General features: G+C 38.2%; 1 protein-coding gene across 2 annotated transcripts in view; it reads right to left on the bottom strand.

The window, feature by feature from the left end:
* LOC138751433 (collagen alpha-1(XXVIII) chain-like) overlaps positions 1-19,838 on the bottom strand; it is a 216,801-nt gene that overhangs the window by 168,460 nt on the left and 28,503 nt on the right. For both annotated transcript variants that reach the window (XM_069913684.1, XM_069913685.1), the window contains exons 6-11: positions 18,941-18,994; positions 14,299-14,343; positions 12,722-12,748; positions 10,563-10,607; positions 7,572-7,616; positions 2,887-2,940 (exon numbers count right to left, since the gene is read on the bottom strand). In XM_069913684.1, the coding sequence (XP_069769785.1) occupies positions 2,887-2,940; positions 7,572-7,616; positions 10,563-10,607; positions 12,722-12,748; positions 14,299-14,343; positions 18,941-18,994 (270 nt within the window). The remainder of the gene's footprint in view (positions 1-2,886; positions 2,941-7,571; positions 7,617-10,562; positions 10,608-12,721; positions 12,749-14,298; positions 14,344-18,940; positions 18,995-19,838) is intronic.

Here is a 19,838-nt window from a genome sequence, read left to right on the forward strand (position 1 = left end):
ATGCTGGACGTGCCTTCCACCGTGAAGAATGACACAAAATATTTGTTCAATGCCTCGGCCATTTCCTCCTTTTTTGCTACCAGTTTTCCTTTCTCATCCTCCAAGGGTCCTATGTTAACTCTGGCCACCCTCTTCCATTTTATATATTTATAAAATTTTTTGCTTTCTGTTTTTATATTTTGTGTCAATTTACATTCATGATCCTTTTTCCCCATTTCATATTACCCGCTTTGTAACCCCTTGTTGTCTCTTAAAGTTATCCCAATCTTCCAGTTTCCCACTGCTCTTTGCAGCTTTGTACACCTACGCCTTCAATTTTATACTCTCCTTTATTTCCTTTGTTAACCACTGTTGATTTTTCCATCCCTTGCTGCCCTTTTTCCTGGCCGAAATATATTTTTGTTGAGTATTACAAAATATTTCTTTGAAAATCTTCCACTGTTCCTCAACTGTTTCATCAATTAGCCTGTGCTCCCAGTCCACTCTGCCCAATTTCTCCCTCATCCTATGGTAGTCACCCCTGTTTAAGCATAATATATTAGTTTTAGATCTAACTATTTCCCCTTCCATCTGAATGAGAAATTCAATCATACTTCCCAATCGCTATTTCCCAGATGGTCTCTGACTATTACATCATTTACTCTACCTATCTCATTGCACAACACTAAATCCAGGAGAGCATTTTCTCTTGTGGGTTCCTTAACATGCTGCTCAAGAAAGCTGTCACAGATGCATTCTATGAAGTCCTCTTCCAGACTCCCACGACCAACTTGATTTTCCCAATCTATGTGGAAGTTAAAGTCCCCCATGACTACTGCCGTATCATTATTACATGCCTCACTTATCTCTATTTATTTCCTGTGCCACTAAACTATTGTTATTTGGTGGGCGATAGATAACACCCACCAATAATTTTTTCCCTTTGTTATTCTTTATCTCTACCCAAATGGACTCAACATTATGCTCTTTAGATCTTATATCATCCCTCACTACTGCCTGGAGCTCATCTTTGATTAAGAGTGCAACTCCACCTCCCTTACCATCCTGTCTATCTCTTTGCACCACTTGATACCCTTGAAAGTTTAATTCCCATTTAGGGTCACCTTGTAGCCATGTTTCCATGATGGCTACCAAATCATAGGCATGGTTACCGATTTGCGCCTCAAGTTCACTAACCTTATTTCTAATTTTGCAGGCATTCAGATAAAGTGCCCTTATGCTCTTTGTCCTTTTAGTATCTAGTGACTTCTGTAACCTTTTCTTTTAATTTTTCTGCCCACTATTTTTCTTTGTAATTTTCTTACCACTATCATTGACCCTAAAACTCACTGCACCATCTGATTTTTTACTTTCTCCTCCCAATATTACTTTTCCTGGCCATTACTTTATCTTCCCTTCCCTTTTCCCTATCACTCAGGTTTCCATACCCCTGCCAAATTAGTTTAAACCTTGCCCCACTGCTGTACCAAACATACTTGCCAAAATGTTGACACCTTTTGGATTTAGGTGCAACCCGTCCCTCTTGTAAAGATCATGCCTTCCCCAAAAGAGATCCCAATGATCCAAGAAGCCAAATCTTTGTCCTGTACACCAGCCTCTCAACCACGCATTCATTTTCCTTGTCCTTACATTCTTTTCATCACTTGCATTTGGAACAGGGATTCAACAGGGATTTTATCTGAAGGCTGAACTTGGCAATTGGAGTCCGGTGACTCAGGCAGTTGGAGTTAGGAAGCTAATTGGACAATAGAGATCAAGTGATCCAGGGAACTTGTTACACAGGGTAGTATTAATTCACTTCACCTCAGGAGTCTAGGGAGATGGTGCAATTGACTAGATTTCCACACAATACATACAGCGGTGAGTAGAAAATTTAAAACTAATTTGTTTTTTTCTACAAACCTAAATATACATTAACAAACCTATTATTAAGTCACCCTTAACTAGCCTTTCATTTATTCAAAGCCATTTGATAGTAAAACTAACATATTTCAATAGTAGCACTATGAGAAGATCATTTGGATTGTGCAAGATCAGTGCAAAGGGTTTGCATCTTTAAAGTTTCATATTTTCATTAAAATCAATGGTAATAAAAATCAGAAAGGGTTAAGGAGAGAGTACAAATCCATTATTATCCATTCTATCTTATATTTCAATCTCAACATCAACATGTTGATGTGCTGCATTAAAAATTAAAACAAAATAATAAACATCCTCAGTTTTCACCAAAACAGATTTTAAACATGTAAACATGTGTCATCAATTCAAGCATCACTGCACCATATCAAATACTATTCTAGTAAGACCCCAAGTTGGAGAATGAATATACAAGTCATTATTGATTTGTGCTCAGGTTGTAGAAACAATTACTAAAACATTTGAAAAAACACAAATGTACACTAAGCTGCCTAAAGAAATCTCTTGGTGCCTGCCACATTGACCACCGCCAGTGGGCTGATATCGCCTCAAACCGTGCATCTTGGCGCCTCACAGTTCGGCGGGCAGCAACCTCCTTTGAAGAAGACCGCAGAGCCCACCTCACTGACAAAAAGCAAAGGAGGAAAAACCCAACACCCAAAACCCCAACCAACCAATTTTCCCCTGCAACCGCTGCAACCGTGTCTGCCTGTCCCGCATCGGACTTGTCAGCCACAAACGAGCCTGCAGCTGACGTGGACATTTACCCCCTCCATAAATCTTCGTCCGCGAAACCAAGCCAAAAAAGAAACACTAAACAGCACTTATTTTTTTTTAAGCAGATATTGATCTTCAATGATAATGCTTACTAAATATAAACCATAATGGCATATTGATATATTTGTGTTTTTAAAAAAAAATTATTGGAGATTCAATCGATTGATTCCACAATCAATGAACATTCCCCACCTTTGGTCCCTGGATCCCTGCAGGTCCTTGCTCACCATCTGGACCAAGTGGTCCCTGTTGGAAAAGAATAAAAGTATTAATTGGTTCATGCAATTATAAAGACAATGTAATGAACACTTCCTTTTATTATTTTTAAATGGCCTATGCTAATTATACATTCTGTTGACAACTGCACTCATTGGAATCAAACCCCACTGCCTGAAATGCCAGGTTTTCCTCTCTTATGTCTGAATGGATGAAGCTATTTAGTTGTTAGCATGATGCCAATGACCTCTCTGGTGCTAAAGAGAGCATTAAACTAGGACACATGACAAAGATCATTTATAGCCCGTAAATGGTTATAGGGTTAATCCAGAAATGACTTCAGTGATGGCAGCATTGGAAACCCTGTGCCTGTGCATTGCTAATATGACAAGTCCAGGCACTGTGCACTGCCTCTGAAGGCCCGTGGCAACATGATCTTAGCTGAAGGATATGTCTTTGTTTCATGCTCTACCTAAGGGGTCTAACCACCATTGGTGACTAGCTATGGCCACATAACACCTGCAGTAATGGAGTGTCATTACGAGAACTTTGGAAGCTAAATACTGCAGAACACATGATTGATGAATGCTCTATGGACCCTGATGTTGTACAACTTCCAGTAATGTTTCAAACTAAGTCCCAATATCAACCCAGTTTCTCCTCAGAGAGAAAAATACAAACAAGTCCAATGTGTCCTGATACTTCTGAGCCTACTCTGAAGCACTTACAAATTGCACCTTTGGACTCAATTTATCTGAGAATGATAGAAAGAGGTATTTCACAATGGGGTAGACTGTGGGAAACTTTTTCCCAGAAATAAAAAAAAACCAAGATTTAGAGGAGATACAGAGGAGCAATTAAATCACCTTGGCATAGAAGATCTCATGGAAGAACTCGATGATGGATCATGATGTATGGCTATACATCACGTTATTTTATATATTGAGAATGATTATGGTCTGATTGCTAAATATCAAGCTTCTCCACTTCTTTGCCAATAGCCAATCAAAAACAAAACAAGCCTTGCAGCAACAAGACAAATCCCAGGACACAAAGTCAGTACTGATCAAGAATAATGTATATTCAGGCTTTCATCTATTTCATTCTTCAAGGATTAATAATAAACCCAATTCACATTCCATAAATTCAAATTATATGAACTATTAACATTGAATGTTCATAACATCAAGCTTAACATACTTGAACATGGAAATGAGCTTAACATATTTTGACATCTTTATTCAAAGCCAATGAAGCATCTGATTAGACTTAACATTGCATTTTCTGATTGTCAATTAGCATTTTCTAATATTTCACTCAAATATCATTGTTTAGAATCAATATTAAATTAAAACATTTTAATTGTGTTGAATATTCATTTGTTCATTACACCTATTTCTTCACCAACTTTCACGATATTTTTTGCTATTCGTCCTTTCACCAATGTTACCACTACCCTTTACTAGATTCTACAATTGATCCTTTTTACAATAGGTACCAGATAGGTGCAGCATTCCAGGGTGTACTGTTCCAATAAGGAGGGGGGTCCCCCTCAACATTCCTGGTGCATGTTATTTAACTCTAGGAAAGGATTACATAGGATCAAGGGAAGTTATTGGTTTCATCCTTTGTAACTACTTCTGGAACGTCCTAAAGCAGGAAGGTCATGGGGGACAGTACAATGAATAAATTACATTCTGCGCTTTTTTTTAAAAAAAAACTGTGTGTCTTGGGGACAATGTCGGGTGGATAATTAGCAACTTTCCTTCCTATTACTTTGTCCATCTAATCCCAGGCCACCATGGCACTAGTTTTCACATGCCTCCTTCTCCCCTCAAACAAGAAACACTTCCATTTGATGCAGTGTATTTAGGCTATACCTGGAGAATGCTTCGTTGTCATTTGATCAAATTTTCAGGCTGATAATGTTAAGAGGAATGACCACAATATATATCACCCTGCCCCAGATCTCATGCTGACTTGTTTCATCTACCCCAGTGACTTCAATGCAAACTGGAGCCTAGTTTCTTCCTTGATGTATCAGGATTGGTGTGTCATAGTGTCATACATCACAGAAGCAGGCCAGTCATCATTCCATTTGTGTACTTATCCATCAAGATTTCAAGCCTTTGACATTTAATGCTGTTATAGATTTGGACATTGAATAAAGAAATTTTGCAGATGAAATAATATTTTCTCTTAGTAATGCTATTCAAGATTCAAAATTCTTTTTATTGTCCTATAGTAGTACAGGAAATTTAATATTACATGAAATTCCCTTTTGCCTGGCATAAGGAAAACAAAGAGTCATCGTTAGCATTGCCTGATGCCTCCTTCCTGAGATTAACAAAATGGTTCAGAAAAATGTCAAAGTACTGAAAAGTCCCATCTCAAAATCAACTACAAATCTTAGTAAAACATGTAAGACTCTGAAGGGGAATGACATCAAAAAAGCCTTTTCCACTTAAGGTGAGATCCAGAAGTAAGCACATTGAGAATAAAGGGCTGCCTGTTTAAATCTGAGATAAGGAGGAATTTCTTCTCATGGAACTCTGGTCTGTTCTGAATTATTTAAGCTGGAGACCTGAAGAGCCTGACTCATTGAATTGGAGACTGACAGAAGATTGGACAATAGGAGAGTCAAGAGTGATGAAGAATCAACTGGAAAGTATATTTGAGGCCAAGATGAAAGAATATAACAGGCTCAAGCAGCCATGTGATGTACCACTGTTCTTTCTCATGATCATAACTGTCTCATTATGAGACAATCACACTTTACTAGGCTCCTTTATCTAGAAACAACAGAATGCACAAGAAAGTGGCAGGTTAAAGAATCACATAAATACTTCTTTCAGGCACCCAAACCTATCTTTAAAATGGAACTATGGAAAGTATTCTTAGAGATAATATGTACAATAGATACATCTTTCTTCTACGCTCCATCTGATCAGGGATACCCAACATGAGGGGAAGGTCATGTTTGACAAATCTTCTTGAATCCTTTGAGGAGGTCATGTTTGACAAATCTTATTGAATCCTTTGAGGAAGTGACTAGGAAGGTTGATGAGGGTAGAGCAGTAGATGTCGTCTATATTGATTTCAGTAAGGCCTTCAATAAGGTTCCACATGGAAGGTTGGTGAGGAAAGTTTAGGCACTAGGGATTAATGTTGAGGTAGTCAGATGAGTTCAGCGGTGGCTAGAAGATAGGCACCGGAGAGTCATGGTGGATAACTGTCTGTCAAGATGGAGGCCAGTGACGAGTGGTGAGCCTCAGGGATTGGTGTTGGGTCCCTTAATGTTCATCATTTATATTAATAATTTGGATGATGGGATGGTAAATTAGGTTAGTAAATATGCGGACGATACAAAAATAGGGGGAGTAGTGGATAGTGAGGATAGTTTTTGGGGACTGCAGAAGGATTTGGACTGCTTAGAAGAGTGGGCTGAAAAGTAGCAGATGGAGTTTAATGTAGATAAGTGTGAAGTGCTTCATTTTGAGAAGAATAATCAAAATAGGACATATGCAGAAAAAAGGGAGGGTGGTGAGGAATTCAGAGGAACAGAGCGATCTTGGAATAATGGTTCATTGTTCTTTGAAAATGGATTCTCAAGTAGATAGGGTGGTAAAGAAGGCTTTTGGTATGCTGGCCTTTATAAATCAAAGCATAGAATATAGGAGCTGGGAGGTGATGTTGAGGCTATTCAAGGCATTGGTGAGGCCAAGTTTGGAATATTGCATGCAGTTCTGGTTGCCAAATTATAGGAAGGATATCAATAAGGTAGAGAGGGTGCAGAAAAGATTTACTAAAATGTTGCCTGGATTGCAGTATCTAGAATACAAAGAAAGACTGAGTAGACTGGGTCTTTATTCATTGGAGCGTAGAAGGTTGAGGGGGGATTTGATAGAGGTATATAAAATTATGAGGGGGATAGAAAGAGTAGATGTGAATAGGTTCTTCCCCTTGATGGTAGGTGAGATTGGAATGATGGGTCATAAGTTAAGGATTAGAGGGCAAAACTTTAGAAGTAACACAAGAGGAAGCTTCATTCAGAGAGGGATGGCTGAGTGGAATGACCTTCTGGAAGAGCTGGTTGCAGCAGGGTCAATTTTGTCATTTAAGAGAAGGTTGGATGAGTGCACGAATGTGAGGGGATTGGAGGGTTATGGACAGGGAGCAGGTAGGTGGGACTAGAGGAGATCACTTAAATAGGTGTGGACTAGAGAGGCCGAGATTGCCTGTTTCGTACTGTAATTGTTATATGATTATATGGTTATATACATTATAGAATTCAAAACTTTCTGACCTCAAAACCACAACAAATTTATGAACTCTCCAAGGAACTTCCAAATATTATGAAGCTTAATCATGAGTCTAATCTGATTTGCAATCTTCATCAGATTTAAGAAGAGCAACTGCTCATTGCCCCATTCTGACATAACATGAAGGCAGTGCAAGTGCCAGATCTCAAGCAAACAATGCTAAATCTCTGATATATCCAATAAGATGTTAGGAATGGGACTCATTATTTAAAGTACATTATTTTGTGATCAAATAATAAACATCAGATGATACAAAGTTACACCAATTACATTAATACATAGATATCATCATTAGCTTGATGGTGTTGGACTGACGTATCATCATCAGTGATGCCTTACCGGTGGTCCTCTTGCTCCTGTTGCACCTGGGGGTCCATTAAGGCCCTAGAGGAACAATGACAACATCAATAAGGTTTACAGACAAATGTCATATTTCTAGTGAAAATTTATGCAATCGTAACAAGACATTCATTTTGAATGAAACATTAATGACTGACACCTCAGATGGTGAAATGAATTGTCAATATGTGAACTACTTAGGAGGAGTGTAAAAGTGAAATTATAATTTCTAAAATCATTCCAATGTTTTAAGACAGGGGTCCCCAAACTTATTAGACCATTGACCCTTTCATGGAATACTTGATCCATGATGAACCCCCAGGCATGGAATCCCGGTGCTGGATGGGGGAGGGGGGTGGTAGTGGTGGCACTCGATGGGGGGGGGGGGTGAGTGGTGGCAGCACTGGATGAGGGAGCAACACGATCAAAGCACAAAGAATAGATACATCTTTCTTCTACGCTCCATCCGCCCTCTCAACATATTCAAAGGCTGAAGCCAAATACAACGTGGTGGCTACCAAGGCCTGCTCTCACGAGAGGTTGGCCACCACTGCCATAGGTGCTATTTTCCATTGATCCACCACTGCATTCCACTACAAAAGTTCAATCAACCCCCCACACTCCCCACCAGCATTATCAACCATCTTTCGACCCTCTGGCATTTATCAACCTGACAAGATGCTCCTTGGTCCTTGAGGGAGGCTAGAGAAGGAATTGCAGGGTCTCTGGCAGAAATATTTTAAAAGTCCTTAGACTCAAGTGTGGGGCTGGAGGATTGGAGCTCATGTTGTTCCATTGTTTAAAAAAGGCTCCAAGAGTAACCCAGGAAATTATAGGATGATGAGCCTGACACCAGTGATAGGTAAATTATTGGAATGTGTATACAAGAATTTGAATAGCCAGGGACTGCTTAGTGGTAGTCAACATGACTTTGTGCATGGTAGGTCTGTTTAACCAAGCTTAAAGAGTTTTTCAAGGAGGTTATCAGGAAAGATGATGAATGAATGAAAGTTGATGAAATAAATGTAGATCAGGTTTTTTTTCCACTGAGGGTCAGTGAGATACAAACCTGAGAATGTCGGTCAAGGGTGAAAGGGGAAAGGTTTAGGGAAAACGTATGGCAGAAGTTCTTCACACAAAGAGTGGTGGGAGTGTGAAATGAGTTGTCAGCTAAAGTGGTGAATGCAAGCTCAATTTTAACATACAAGTATTTGGACAGGTACATGGATAGGAAGGGTATGGAGGGCTATGGATTGGGGGAGATTCAGTGGGACTAGGCAGAATAATAGCTCGGCACAGACTAGAAGGGCCTGTTTCTGTGCTGTAATGTTCTATTGTTCTATGATTCTATTGTTGAGGCTTTATAAGGCACTAGTGAGACTTCACTTGCAGTATTGTAATCAGTTCTGGACTCCTCATTTAAGAAAGCATGTGCAGACATTTGAGAAGATATATAAGGATGATTCCAAGATTGAAAGGGTTATCATATGAGGAATGCTTGATCTCTCTTGCTTGTACCCATGGCTGGGAGGGATCTCATTGAAAATGCTGACAGAGTAGATGTAAAAGGTTTGTTTCCCAGGGCACTACTTCAGGAATGATGGGCATTTACTTGAAAATTAGATGTGGGGGAATATCTTAGCCAAAAGATAAAGCATCTATGGAATATGTTGTCACAGGCAGTTGTGGAAGTCAAGTCAATGGGCATATTTAAGGAAGAGATTGATAGGATCTTGATTAGTCAGTACATCAAAGGTTATGGGGAGAAGGCAAGGCAATGAGGAGTGGGAAAATGGATCAGCTCATGATTGAATGGTAGGACAGAATTGATTAACATCAACTTCTCTGAATTTTCCTTAAGGGATCCATGCTGGCTTTGGCCTACCTTGTCATGTTCCTCCAAGTACTCTGTAACCTCATCCTTGATAATCCACTCCAGCATCTTCCCAATCACTGGTGTCAGGCTAACCAATCTATCATTTCCTTTCTGCTGTCTCCCTCACTTCCTGAAGAGTGGGATGATATTTGTGATTTTTCCAGTCTTCCAGGACCATCCCAGAATATAGTGATTACTGAAAGATCATTACCAATGTCGCCACAATGTATACCGCTACTTCAGGATTACCTGAGGAGGCAATCCATCTGGTGCAGGGCATGCAGAAAATTTTTCCATTTAGAACAACCAATGCTCAGCTGTAACAGTATTAAGTTGCAGAATAACATCTATATTCCACCTAAAAATCCACTTCCATCCCCATAGTAAAATGATACTCTTTTCACATCAACATCCAATAACCCTTCAAAGGGTGTCTATGAATGTTGTTGTAGCTGGAGATAAATGAAACTTTGAATTTTGGAATTTGGAATTCAAATATGACTACCCAAATTCAATTCACATTAAATCTTAAAGCCAACTGATAAAATGGACTTTAGTCCCATAAGTCCAGGTTTTATTGAAATCCACATGGCTGAAGCCTGTTAACTTAAACAACCAAACAACAAAACATGTACATTCTGAAAACAGACTAATTCTCACAGCTGAAATTTTTAACTTTGCTGGGGGTGGAACATTATTTATTTCAGACTAGTGACCTTTAATGCAGCTTCTTTATTTACTTTCCATCAACTTCAGAGTTAGGTTGTGCAATAACAGGTCACTAATTTGGGCTATGAGGAACACTGCCAAAATTATAAATTCCACCTACTATCCCCACAGCTCAACTTCCTTTTCTCAGTCATTTTCTTGAAAGATACGTTGATTAAATGATAAGAACTTGCTCAGTGGCAGGTGTGGGTATCTTATTTGAAGGGATAAAATTTAAATGAATTTCAAATACACAATTATAATTATAGCACAAACTGCTGAGTCATTAAAAATTACAGGAGAAGGAATTAATATTGTGATTTCCTGTAAACTGAAGGTGTTGACTTCAAAACAGGAAATAGAAAATACACCTTGAACGATGTCACAGCTTTAGAAGATATACCTACACTTTCACCTTTTGTTCCCGGGATTCCACATTCACCTTTTGAGCCCTGCAAGGGGAATAATAATAGATTTGTAAAATAGACTGCAATTTTGACAGATCTTACACTCTTTTGCAATGATTAAGAACCCTCTGGCACTTTAAAGATAAGACAAAATTGTTGAAACCCTGAAAAAAATGAATATGTTAAACTAGCCAATATTTATCTCTTTGAACAATTAATTAGCTTTAGATTTCATTCTTGTTCATTCTTTCAAAAGTTACTGAAGGTTTATTTTGAATTAAATATTCAAATTAGCCACAAATACACACTTGTAATTTAGAAACAGTCCTCCCAACTAATCTCGTCTATATATTGGCATTTGTTTTCACTCCAGCAAAATCTTGTAATTAAGATTAAATTCCATTGATCCCCATGAGCTTTAGATATTTCAGGCATTAAACCATGAAATTTACTCACACAATTTTACATCTCTCCCTGTAAATATTTGTTTTGCTTTTCATTCTAAAGTACTTGCCTTTAGTCCAACATATGATTCTTGAAACTAAACTCTTTTACAATGAAAAATAAATCTGCTTCTACATTGGACATACAGAAGACACCAGATGCTGGAATCTGAAGCTAAATACAACCTGCTTGAGAAACTCAGTAGATCAACCACTATCAGTGGGATAAAAAGAATGGTTACTGTTAAAGATTCACTTCTGCCTGCCATAAGCTAGACAGAGTTGTCATTGGTATTGCCCAGTATCCCTTAAAGTACGAGAGAAAGAGAAACAAAAGGGAGTCCCTTCATGGTCTGAGTTTTTGTGGATCTGCCTACAGTGCTCCCACAGCATCTGTAGCCACACAGACTCCTGTTTGATTTATTGGCAACCTCAGCTCCAGATCCAAAATTCTAACATGATCAGGAAGCCTTCAGTGCAGAAGCCTGTTTCAGAGCCCTTCTTGCCTTCAGCACCCTCTCAAAATCTAACTAATACATGGTTCCCATGAGTTAGTGTCCAGCAGCCCACATCCTGTGCGGGTCACCCAACTGCAAATCACTAACAGCTCACATCCTGTGCGGGGCCCCTCAATCGCTGATCTCTTTGCTAGACTGCTGCCATGGTCACTGCGCTGTGGGATCCATCAACCACTGAGACCCATGTTGGTTTGCTGCCATGGTCAACGTCCTGTTGGGTTGTCTCCTTCACTTCTCCATCTCAATGGGTGTGTTTTCTCATTTTAGGTGCCCTGCGCCAGTCAACTGCTCCCCCAGAGTCGGCAACCCCTCGTGGCCATTGCCCTGCACAGACAATGCCATCTTGGGTACAGACCTCGTAATTGCAGGATTTATTTTACAAATACCATCGGCTCCTTTAACAGGTCTTTTAAAGCCTGTACAGATCCACTGGCAATAGGATCAGGTGGTTGAAATCTTCGGAGCAGCGCTGTGTTTCCGCTCTCTGCTCTCCCAGGTCTGCATCAGCGGCAGTGCTACCATTACAGCACTCTGGCGTGCTGCCATTTTTGATAAAGGGTTTCAACTCGAAATGGCAATATTCTTTTTCTCCTACTGATGATTCAGAACATAGATTGTGTCTGCTTCTACATTGTTTGTGCATCCTTCCAGCATTTTTAGTATGTTTATCATTCTACTTCACAATCTGCCTTCTTGTAATGATAAAAGCCTCCATTATGCAATATGCATTTGAGTGATCATATATTGTCTTCAGCTAATTTAAGTAAAATGTAATTTCTTAAATAATCTAGTTACTCTCAGTCTTGACCAGTTACAGTTTCCTCCTTTGTCTATTTTCCTTGTGTGAGAGTACATAATATTCTAGTAAAATAATTATTTACAACTTTTACCTGCATTCCTGAAGCTCCATGCAGCACAATATTATATGAACAGACACTGAGTCCAGAATGATGAGAACATTATTATCCATCTATTCATTCATAAAATAAGTTACCTCAATAGGTCCAAAATGAACAATGGCTGGGATATACAGGGTTTTTTTTTTCCAGATTGAATACCTGATAAAATTGCTGCAATGTTTAAAAGATCCATGAAAACAGATCAATAAAAAGTTAATCAGAAAATATAATTAATTGCAGTGGGACTTCACTTCATTTAGATTAAAGTACTGCCAACCTGAAATTAAATTATTATCTACCTTGTGCCCTTTGAACCCAGGTCGGCCCTATAGAAATACAAAAAGATACACAATGATCAGTTAGAGAGTGCCATGGCATTTTCAAGATCTGATCTAATATTCATTCATTGCAAATCCATGCATTATGGTAATTACTCTCTTCTATAGCAGAAACCAGCGAGAAAGATGGAAGGGGATAGAGGGGAGCTGAGGACACTAAGAAAACCAGAAATAAGATAACACAGGAACTTTCCAAATTTAGTAGAGGTATGACATAATTTGTCTCTGCTCTTTCTCGCAGCCAGTAGAAAGTGACAGGTAGGAAAGCCTGAATGTGAAATGCACAACCAGATGGGTGGGAGGAAAGCAAAAACTGTGGTTTGTGGAATGGATCAAGAATAGGAAGATCAGTTTTAGGTTGGGTGCAGTAAAAGAAGTTGCATAGGACCATAATACACCGAAGCAGAGTCTACCCTGCCATTCAATCAATATGGGGGAAGAATGGTTGTGGGAAGAGATCAAAGGGATGGTGCAAGGAATAAATTGTTCAGTGACAACAGGAAGTACCTTCTGTGGCTTTAAGCCTGGGTTAGGAATACAATGCCACCATCTTCCATCCCACCTCCCACCAACAAAAAATAATAAGGTATCTATTTTAACAAAAATATTTCCATTAGATGTGTATTTGATGTTGAAATGATAAGTGATATATTTTGAGAGGAAAGCTATGTCAGATTGAAACAAGGATAACTTTCTCCTAACTGGTGGTGAATCTTTGGAATTGTTCACCTCATGAAGCCTGGACTTGTTCAGCTAATGGGTATGTTTAAGACTCAGATTAACAGATCTGGGACACAAGATTAATCAAGGAGTAAAGTAGGAAAAATGAAAAGATATAAAATTAAGCCATGATTTTATTGAATATGGTTCAGGCTCTAGGGGCTGCAAGACTTAGTTCTGGTCCTATTGTTTAATTTCTTTGGAGAGGAATATAATCAATACATGAACAAATATGTAGGGACACAGATTAAGTGGATCAAGCTGAAGGAAAGGAATGAAGAGTAAATAAAATCATAAATAAAATCAATTTATATTTTTTTAAAATCCTAATGATAAATTTAAACTGGAGTTGAAATATTTTGTCCTGGTTATAAAACACTTATCCAAAAATGACATGAACAAGATTATTTACAAACTGATAATTCACTACTGTAGTTCTTAGCTTTCAAAAAGATCAGATAGCTTGATGTTATCCAATGTAAATTGTAATAACATTATATTACTCCATATTCAATGATTGAAGAAATTTGTTAATATTTCTTATGAACCAAAGGAAAATAGTTTCTGTGTTAATATTTGAAAAGTCAGTATCACAAAGTGTTCTTACGTAATCTGACTAAAGTTATACAGTGTTGGTATGAAATTGAAGAAGCTTCGAAATATATCCAGTAATAATCTCATACGAACTAAATCCATTTCAGACAATTTGACATGAGACTTCTAAAACCTTTCTCTCACAATGATGCAAATTCTGATTTAAACAGACATCCAATATTTTATATTTACCTTGTGATATTAAAAATCAGATGTGCACTCACCTTTTCACCCAAATTTCCAGGTTCTCCTTTTAAACCTTGTCGACCCTGAAGACAAAGATCAAAAATAATAGGTTGAAAAATTATGCAGTTACATTGGCTAATCTGTTGGAATAGCATTCATGTAAATATAGAGAAATGTAAAAGTTTCAGATTTTGGAATCTTGAGCAGATAAAGTTATGTCAGAACTTAACTTATCCAATTTAAGAGAGAAGAAATACTTTTAGCTCAACTTTTGTCAGCATTAAGCTGCATTTATAGAATATTGGAAAGCACACACGTTATTTTGCTTTTAAGATTCCTCATAGTAGTAAATTGTTTTGGAAGAATATATTTGATCATAATTTCTTTTCAGTTACATGGGTGAAATTATGTACAAGATCACCCTGAAAGTTGCTCTATAAAAAAATCAAAGTTTAAAAGTTCAAAGTACAATGTTCATACTTAATGTCAGATTACATACATGACATCACATACAACCCTGAGGGCCAGGCAGCCTTTCCACTTATCAGTAGTTTACAAAAAATGAACTCAAGAAAAGATACATATACAAAAGAGAGAAATGTAAGCAAGAAAAGAAATGTAAACAAACTGACTGTGTAATACATTTAAAAAATTCCATAATAAATAATATTCCAAGAAAGAGTCTTTAAATGAGTTTCTGATCGAGTTTGTTGTTTAGGAGTCTGATGGTGGAGGGATATCAACTGTTCTGGAACCTGGTGATTTAAGTCTTGTAGCACCTATATCTCTTTCCTGATGGTAGCAAGAACAAAGCATGTCCTGGGTGCCATAGTTTCTAAATGATTGCTCCTGCTCTCCAATGGCAGAGTTTCGTGTAGATTTTCTTGATGATGCATAGGGTTTTGCCTGTGATGTCCTGTGCTGTGTCCACTAACCTTTGCAGGGCTTTATTTTCAGGGTATTGGTGTCCCCATACCAGACCATGCTGCATCTGTGCACTTTCCACTACATATCTGTAAAAGTTTGCCAAGGTTTCCCTTGTTGAACCATACCACCCCAAACTCCTTTTTACATGCTTACATTAGTGTATTGGGTCCAGGAATTAAAATTTTCTCACCCTCTCCACTTCTAATCCCCAATGAGCACTGGAATTGTACACCTCCGGTCTACCCTTCCTAAAGTCCACAATCAGCTCTTTGTCATTGAATGTGAGGTTGTTAGGGATTTCAATTGCTTGTACCATTTTGGTCCATGTGAAATTTTTACAACATTTAAAATCAAAAATGTTCTGATCATAGAACGTTATTCAGGAATTAATTTTTAAAAATGAACAACTAGAAAAATCCAACAAGCCTAAATACAGAAAGGATACTGACCGTTTTTGATGGGATACACAGTACAACATGAAATAGCAAAATTTATTAGTTAAAAGGTTATTACAAATTTCAACATAGCACTCAATTCTCATTGATTTTTTTCATCACCTTTCAATCTTACTTAACAAATAATCCACTATTCAGGGGCACACAGTTGGAGTCCTCATGATCCACGTGAAATTGTTATAGGTCTCCACAAAATTCACCTGTTTTAAATCTAATTTTTAATACATATTAATTGTCTTACAGTTTCATTTCTTATTGAGAGATAGTTAACTGCATTAAGAATTGAAAGCTACTCTGATGCTCTTCTATGCAAAGCTGCACTTGTTATACAAGAATGAAACACTAAATGCCAGGGGTAGAAGCACTCAAAGTTCAAAAATGAGTTTGTATCCCAAGGAAAACTGTGATGAAACATTCTAACTAGCATCCAATCTCTCTGATCACTGTCTCATGATGAGTTAAGCAGCACGATGGAACTCCAGGTAGCCCAGTTCTTTCACAACTCTAGTGAGAATGGTAGTTTTAAAACGCTGACTGGAAGAGAGAAGCAAGCTTCATTCCTTCCTTTCTTGTTATCAGCTAGAGCTGATAAGAACCTCCTCATTTGACAAGGTACTAAAAGACTATTAACCATTGGGTAAGGAACATGTCCCTGATTAATAAATCATGAGAGATTTCTAAGAAATATATACATGTGGAGCAGTCTGTTCAAATGTTCTGGAAACCTAGGTTTTTGACTGTATAAATATATGAGGCAGACTCTCTTGGGGTGAGATGAGCTGTTTGTAGCAGTACTTCTTGCTGAAAAGTGGTTAAAAATTTGTTATTGCAGCTGTGTTTGTGTTTGTTTTCAAGCAACCTCAGGTCCACATTAACATTTGGTGTAGTCACCTACGGCTCCTAGAACGCTTCCACCAGCGTTGTCTCCGCTCCATCCTCAACATCCATTGGAGCGCTTTCATCCCTAACGTCGAAGTACTCGAGATGGCAGAGGTCGACAGCATCGAGTCCACGCTGCTGAAGATCCAGCTGCGCTGGGTGGGTCACGTCTCCAGAATGGAGGACCATCGCCTTCCCAAGATCGTGTTATATGGCGAGCTCTCCACTGGCCACCGTGACAGAGGTGCACCAAAGAAAAGGTACAAGGGCTGCCTAAAGAAATCTCTTGGTGCCTGCCACATTGACCACTGCCAGTGGGCTGATATCGCCTCAAACCGTGCATCTTGGCGCCTCACAGTTTGGCGGGCAGCAACCTCCTTTGAAGAAGACCGCAGAGCCCACCTCACTGACAAAAGGCAAAGGAGGAAAAACCCAACACCCAACCCCAACCAACCAATTTTCCCCTGCAGCCGCTGCAACCGTGTCTGCCTGTCCCGCATCGGACTTGTCAGCCACTAACGAGCCTACAGCTGACGTGGACTTTTACCCCCTCCATAAATCTTCGTCCACGAAGCCAAGCCAAAGAAGTCAGTAGTAGCACTCGCACTTTAAATCAATTATGTACATACTGCACCCATCTTAGCAAGGAGGGAATGGATAACATCTTTTACAGACTTGATGGCACCCAAAATTCCATCAGGCATGTATTATTTTTGGGTTTCAGATTTATTCTCAGAGTATAGACATGACATCACATGCATCCTGAGATTCCTTTTTCCTGCAGGTGGGGAAGAATTACCACTAATTGGTAGAGCAAAAAAAAACCATACACAGCATAAGCATGTACAAACAAAGAACTGTAAACAAATAACAAATGCAAACAAAAGTAAATCACGAAAATCTGTAGACTCCGTGGTTAAAGTAAAAATACAAATTGCTGGTGAAGCTCAATAGGTCAAACAGTATCTTTTATGAGCATTTCATCATGGTTTGAGAGAATGCCAACAGGCATCCATTTTTTCTAGCAATAACACGTTTGTACTGCTAAGGTAAACTTGCTTCTCGCCAGCTCAGTTATAAATTATCATGGAATGATAAAAGGAGAAAATAAGAAAGGTAGTTTTAAAACACTGACTGGAAGAGAGACACTAACTGCATTCCTTTGTTATCAGTTAGAGCTGATAAGAACCTCCTTATTTGGTAAGGTAGCAATAGACTATTAACCATTGGGTAAGGGACACAATCCTGATTAATGAATCCCAAGAGAATTCTAAGAAATATGCCCTATATGGAACAGTCTAGTTGAATGTTCTGGAAACCTAGGGGTCTGACCGTCTTAATGTATGACTTGTAAGCCACGAGGCAGATTCTCTTGGGATGAGACTAGGTGCTTGTGGTAGTGCTTCTTGCTGTAATGGGTTCTCACACTTTGTAAAGTGATTAAAATGTTGTTTTTGCAGCTGTTTTCAAGCAACCTTGGGTCCACTTTAACATCAGTGACCCAGGTTCTCTCTTTAACTTTGGCATTGTCTTTGTAAATTTTACACGTTCTTCCTAAGTCAAAGTAGGTCTTGGTCTCAGATACTTTGGTTTCCTCCCACAGGCCAAAGATGAACTGGTAGGCTAATTTCTTGTTTACAGCTAAAGCATTTGTGAGATAATGTCGGGTTACATTTTTTTAATTTTTGGGGTGTAAAGTATAGACTGTGAAGGCAATTATATTGTATAATTTGATACATTTTAAGCAAGTTGATGGCAGAATTCATTGTTCACGTACAACTGGGTTCAACAGACCAGTGTGGTGTGTCTCCAGAGTGCTACAAATATCTGGATTGTTCTCCACTCTGTGTAGAGCCCAACTAGCAATGAAGACACATTGAAGAAAGGAATGGAAAAAAAAAGAGACAGTGTTAACCTCTGGCAATGTTTATACAGGATAATAACAGATTTCTCTATAATATACCTTTCTGACCAGGAAGATTCAGAAGCACAAACATAACAAGCAATCAATTCAATATCATTAGGTCCACTATTGCAAAGAGTTAACATTAATCCAGATGACTGTATATATGCTTCTACCTACAATGTCTTCTCATACACAACTTCAGATCTTTATAATTCAACTATGCCTTCAAGGGACAAGATGGTAATGATCAGTTACTTCCTCGTGGAAATTAAGAAGGGAAAATGAGAGGAGCATTTTCCTTATACAATACATATTCAACATCTAATTGTAATCCTAGTTTCTGAGAAAGTTTCTTACTGTAAATCAGTACGATTAAATTAATCCACAGCCAAGATAAACTCTGCCATCCAAGCTGAAAGTTTACTTTAGCAAATGTAGAAACTACTCTTGCTCTACAGTTAGTAGATATTTAAATATGCAACATATTATGTTAGAAAAATAATTGTTCAATACCTGGGCTCCTTTTTCTCCAGGGCTGCCATCTTGACCTCGATTTCCTTTACTTCCCTATCAATATCTACATATTAGAATAATGTTTACCAGGCAAAAGTATTACAACATTTATAATATTTAACATGGGATAAACACCTCATTTGTTCATTTTTCTAGGTGGTTTGTCTATACAATGCAACTGATCAAAGTATAATTTCCCCATACCTTGGAGCTCTTTTATTATTCAAGATTTGCCTGATCTTGCTAGCAATTAATTTGTCATGAGATGCCAAAGTCCCAAACTTCCAAATAAAACCCAGAAGCAGAATTCCTTGTTGTTTTGAGATTCCCCAGTACTTTTGTCTCTTGGATCCTGTGCCAATTTGAACCTGGCAGAGAACTTGAAACCCCAGACTGATAAAAGGCTTTCAGAAAGTAAAACAAAGGGCAAACTAAGTATCTCTTAAAAAAAAAACTATTTCAGTTATTTTAAAGTTACTAGCCAAAGATATTTTAGTTACCTAGTGTATTTATTATTTTTTAAAATATATTTATAATGTTATCTGTTTCTGATCACGTTTATTTTCAAAAACATTTGAGTGTGAACCTTCTTCACCGCATCTTTGACATTGGTCCATTCTGCAGCAGTACAGGGCCACAAAGTAAGCAAATAGGTCCTCAACATCTGACCCAGTTAAGTATGTAAGGTAACAGCAGTGGGTGGGAGGGGACGCATCGTGGATTTAGCCAGTGGACACTTGTCAGTCAGCTCCAGGCTAAAGTGATGTTCATTCAAATTTTCAGACACTTATTTATTTTATAGATATTTTAACATCTTGGCTATAAAAATGATAGGAGATGATTCATGATTTTGAGAAAGATTTTTTAAAGAAATTAAGGTTTCCTTTGCACAGAGAGT

The sequence above is a fragment of the Narcine bancroftii genome, chromosome 1, assembly GCF_036971445.1.
Source record: "Narcine bancroftii isolate sNarBan1 chromosome 1, sNarBan1.hap1, whole genome shotgun sequence".
NCBI lineage: Eukaryota > Metazoa > Chordata > Chondrichthyes > Torpediniformes > Narcinidae > Narcine > Narcine bancroftii.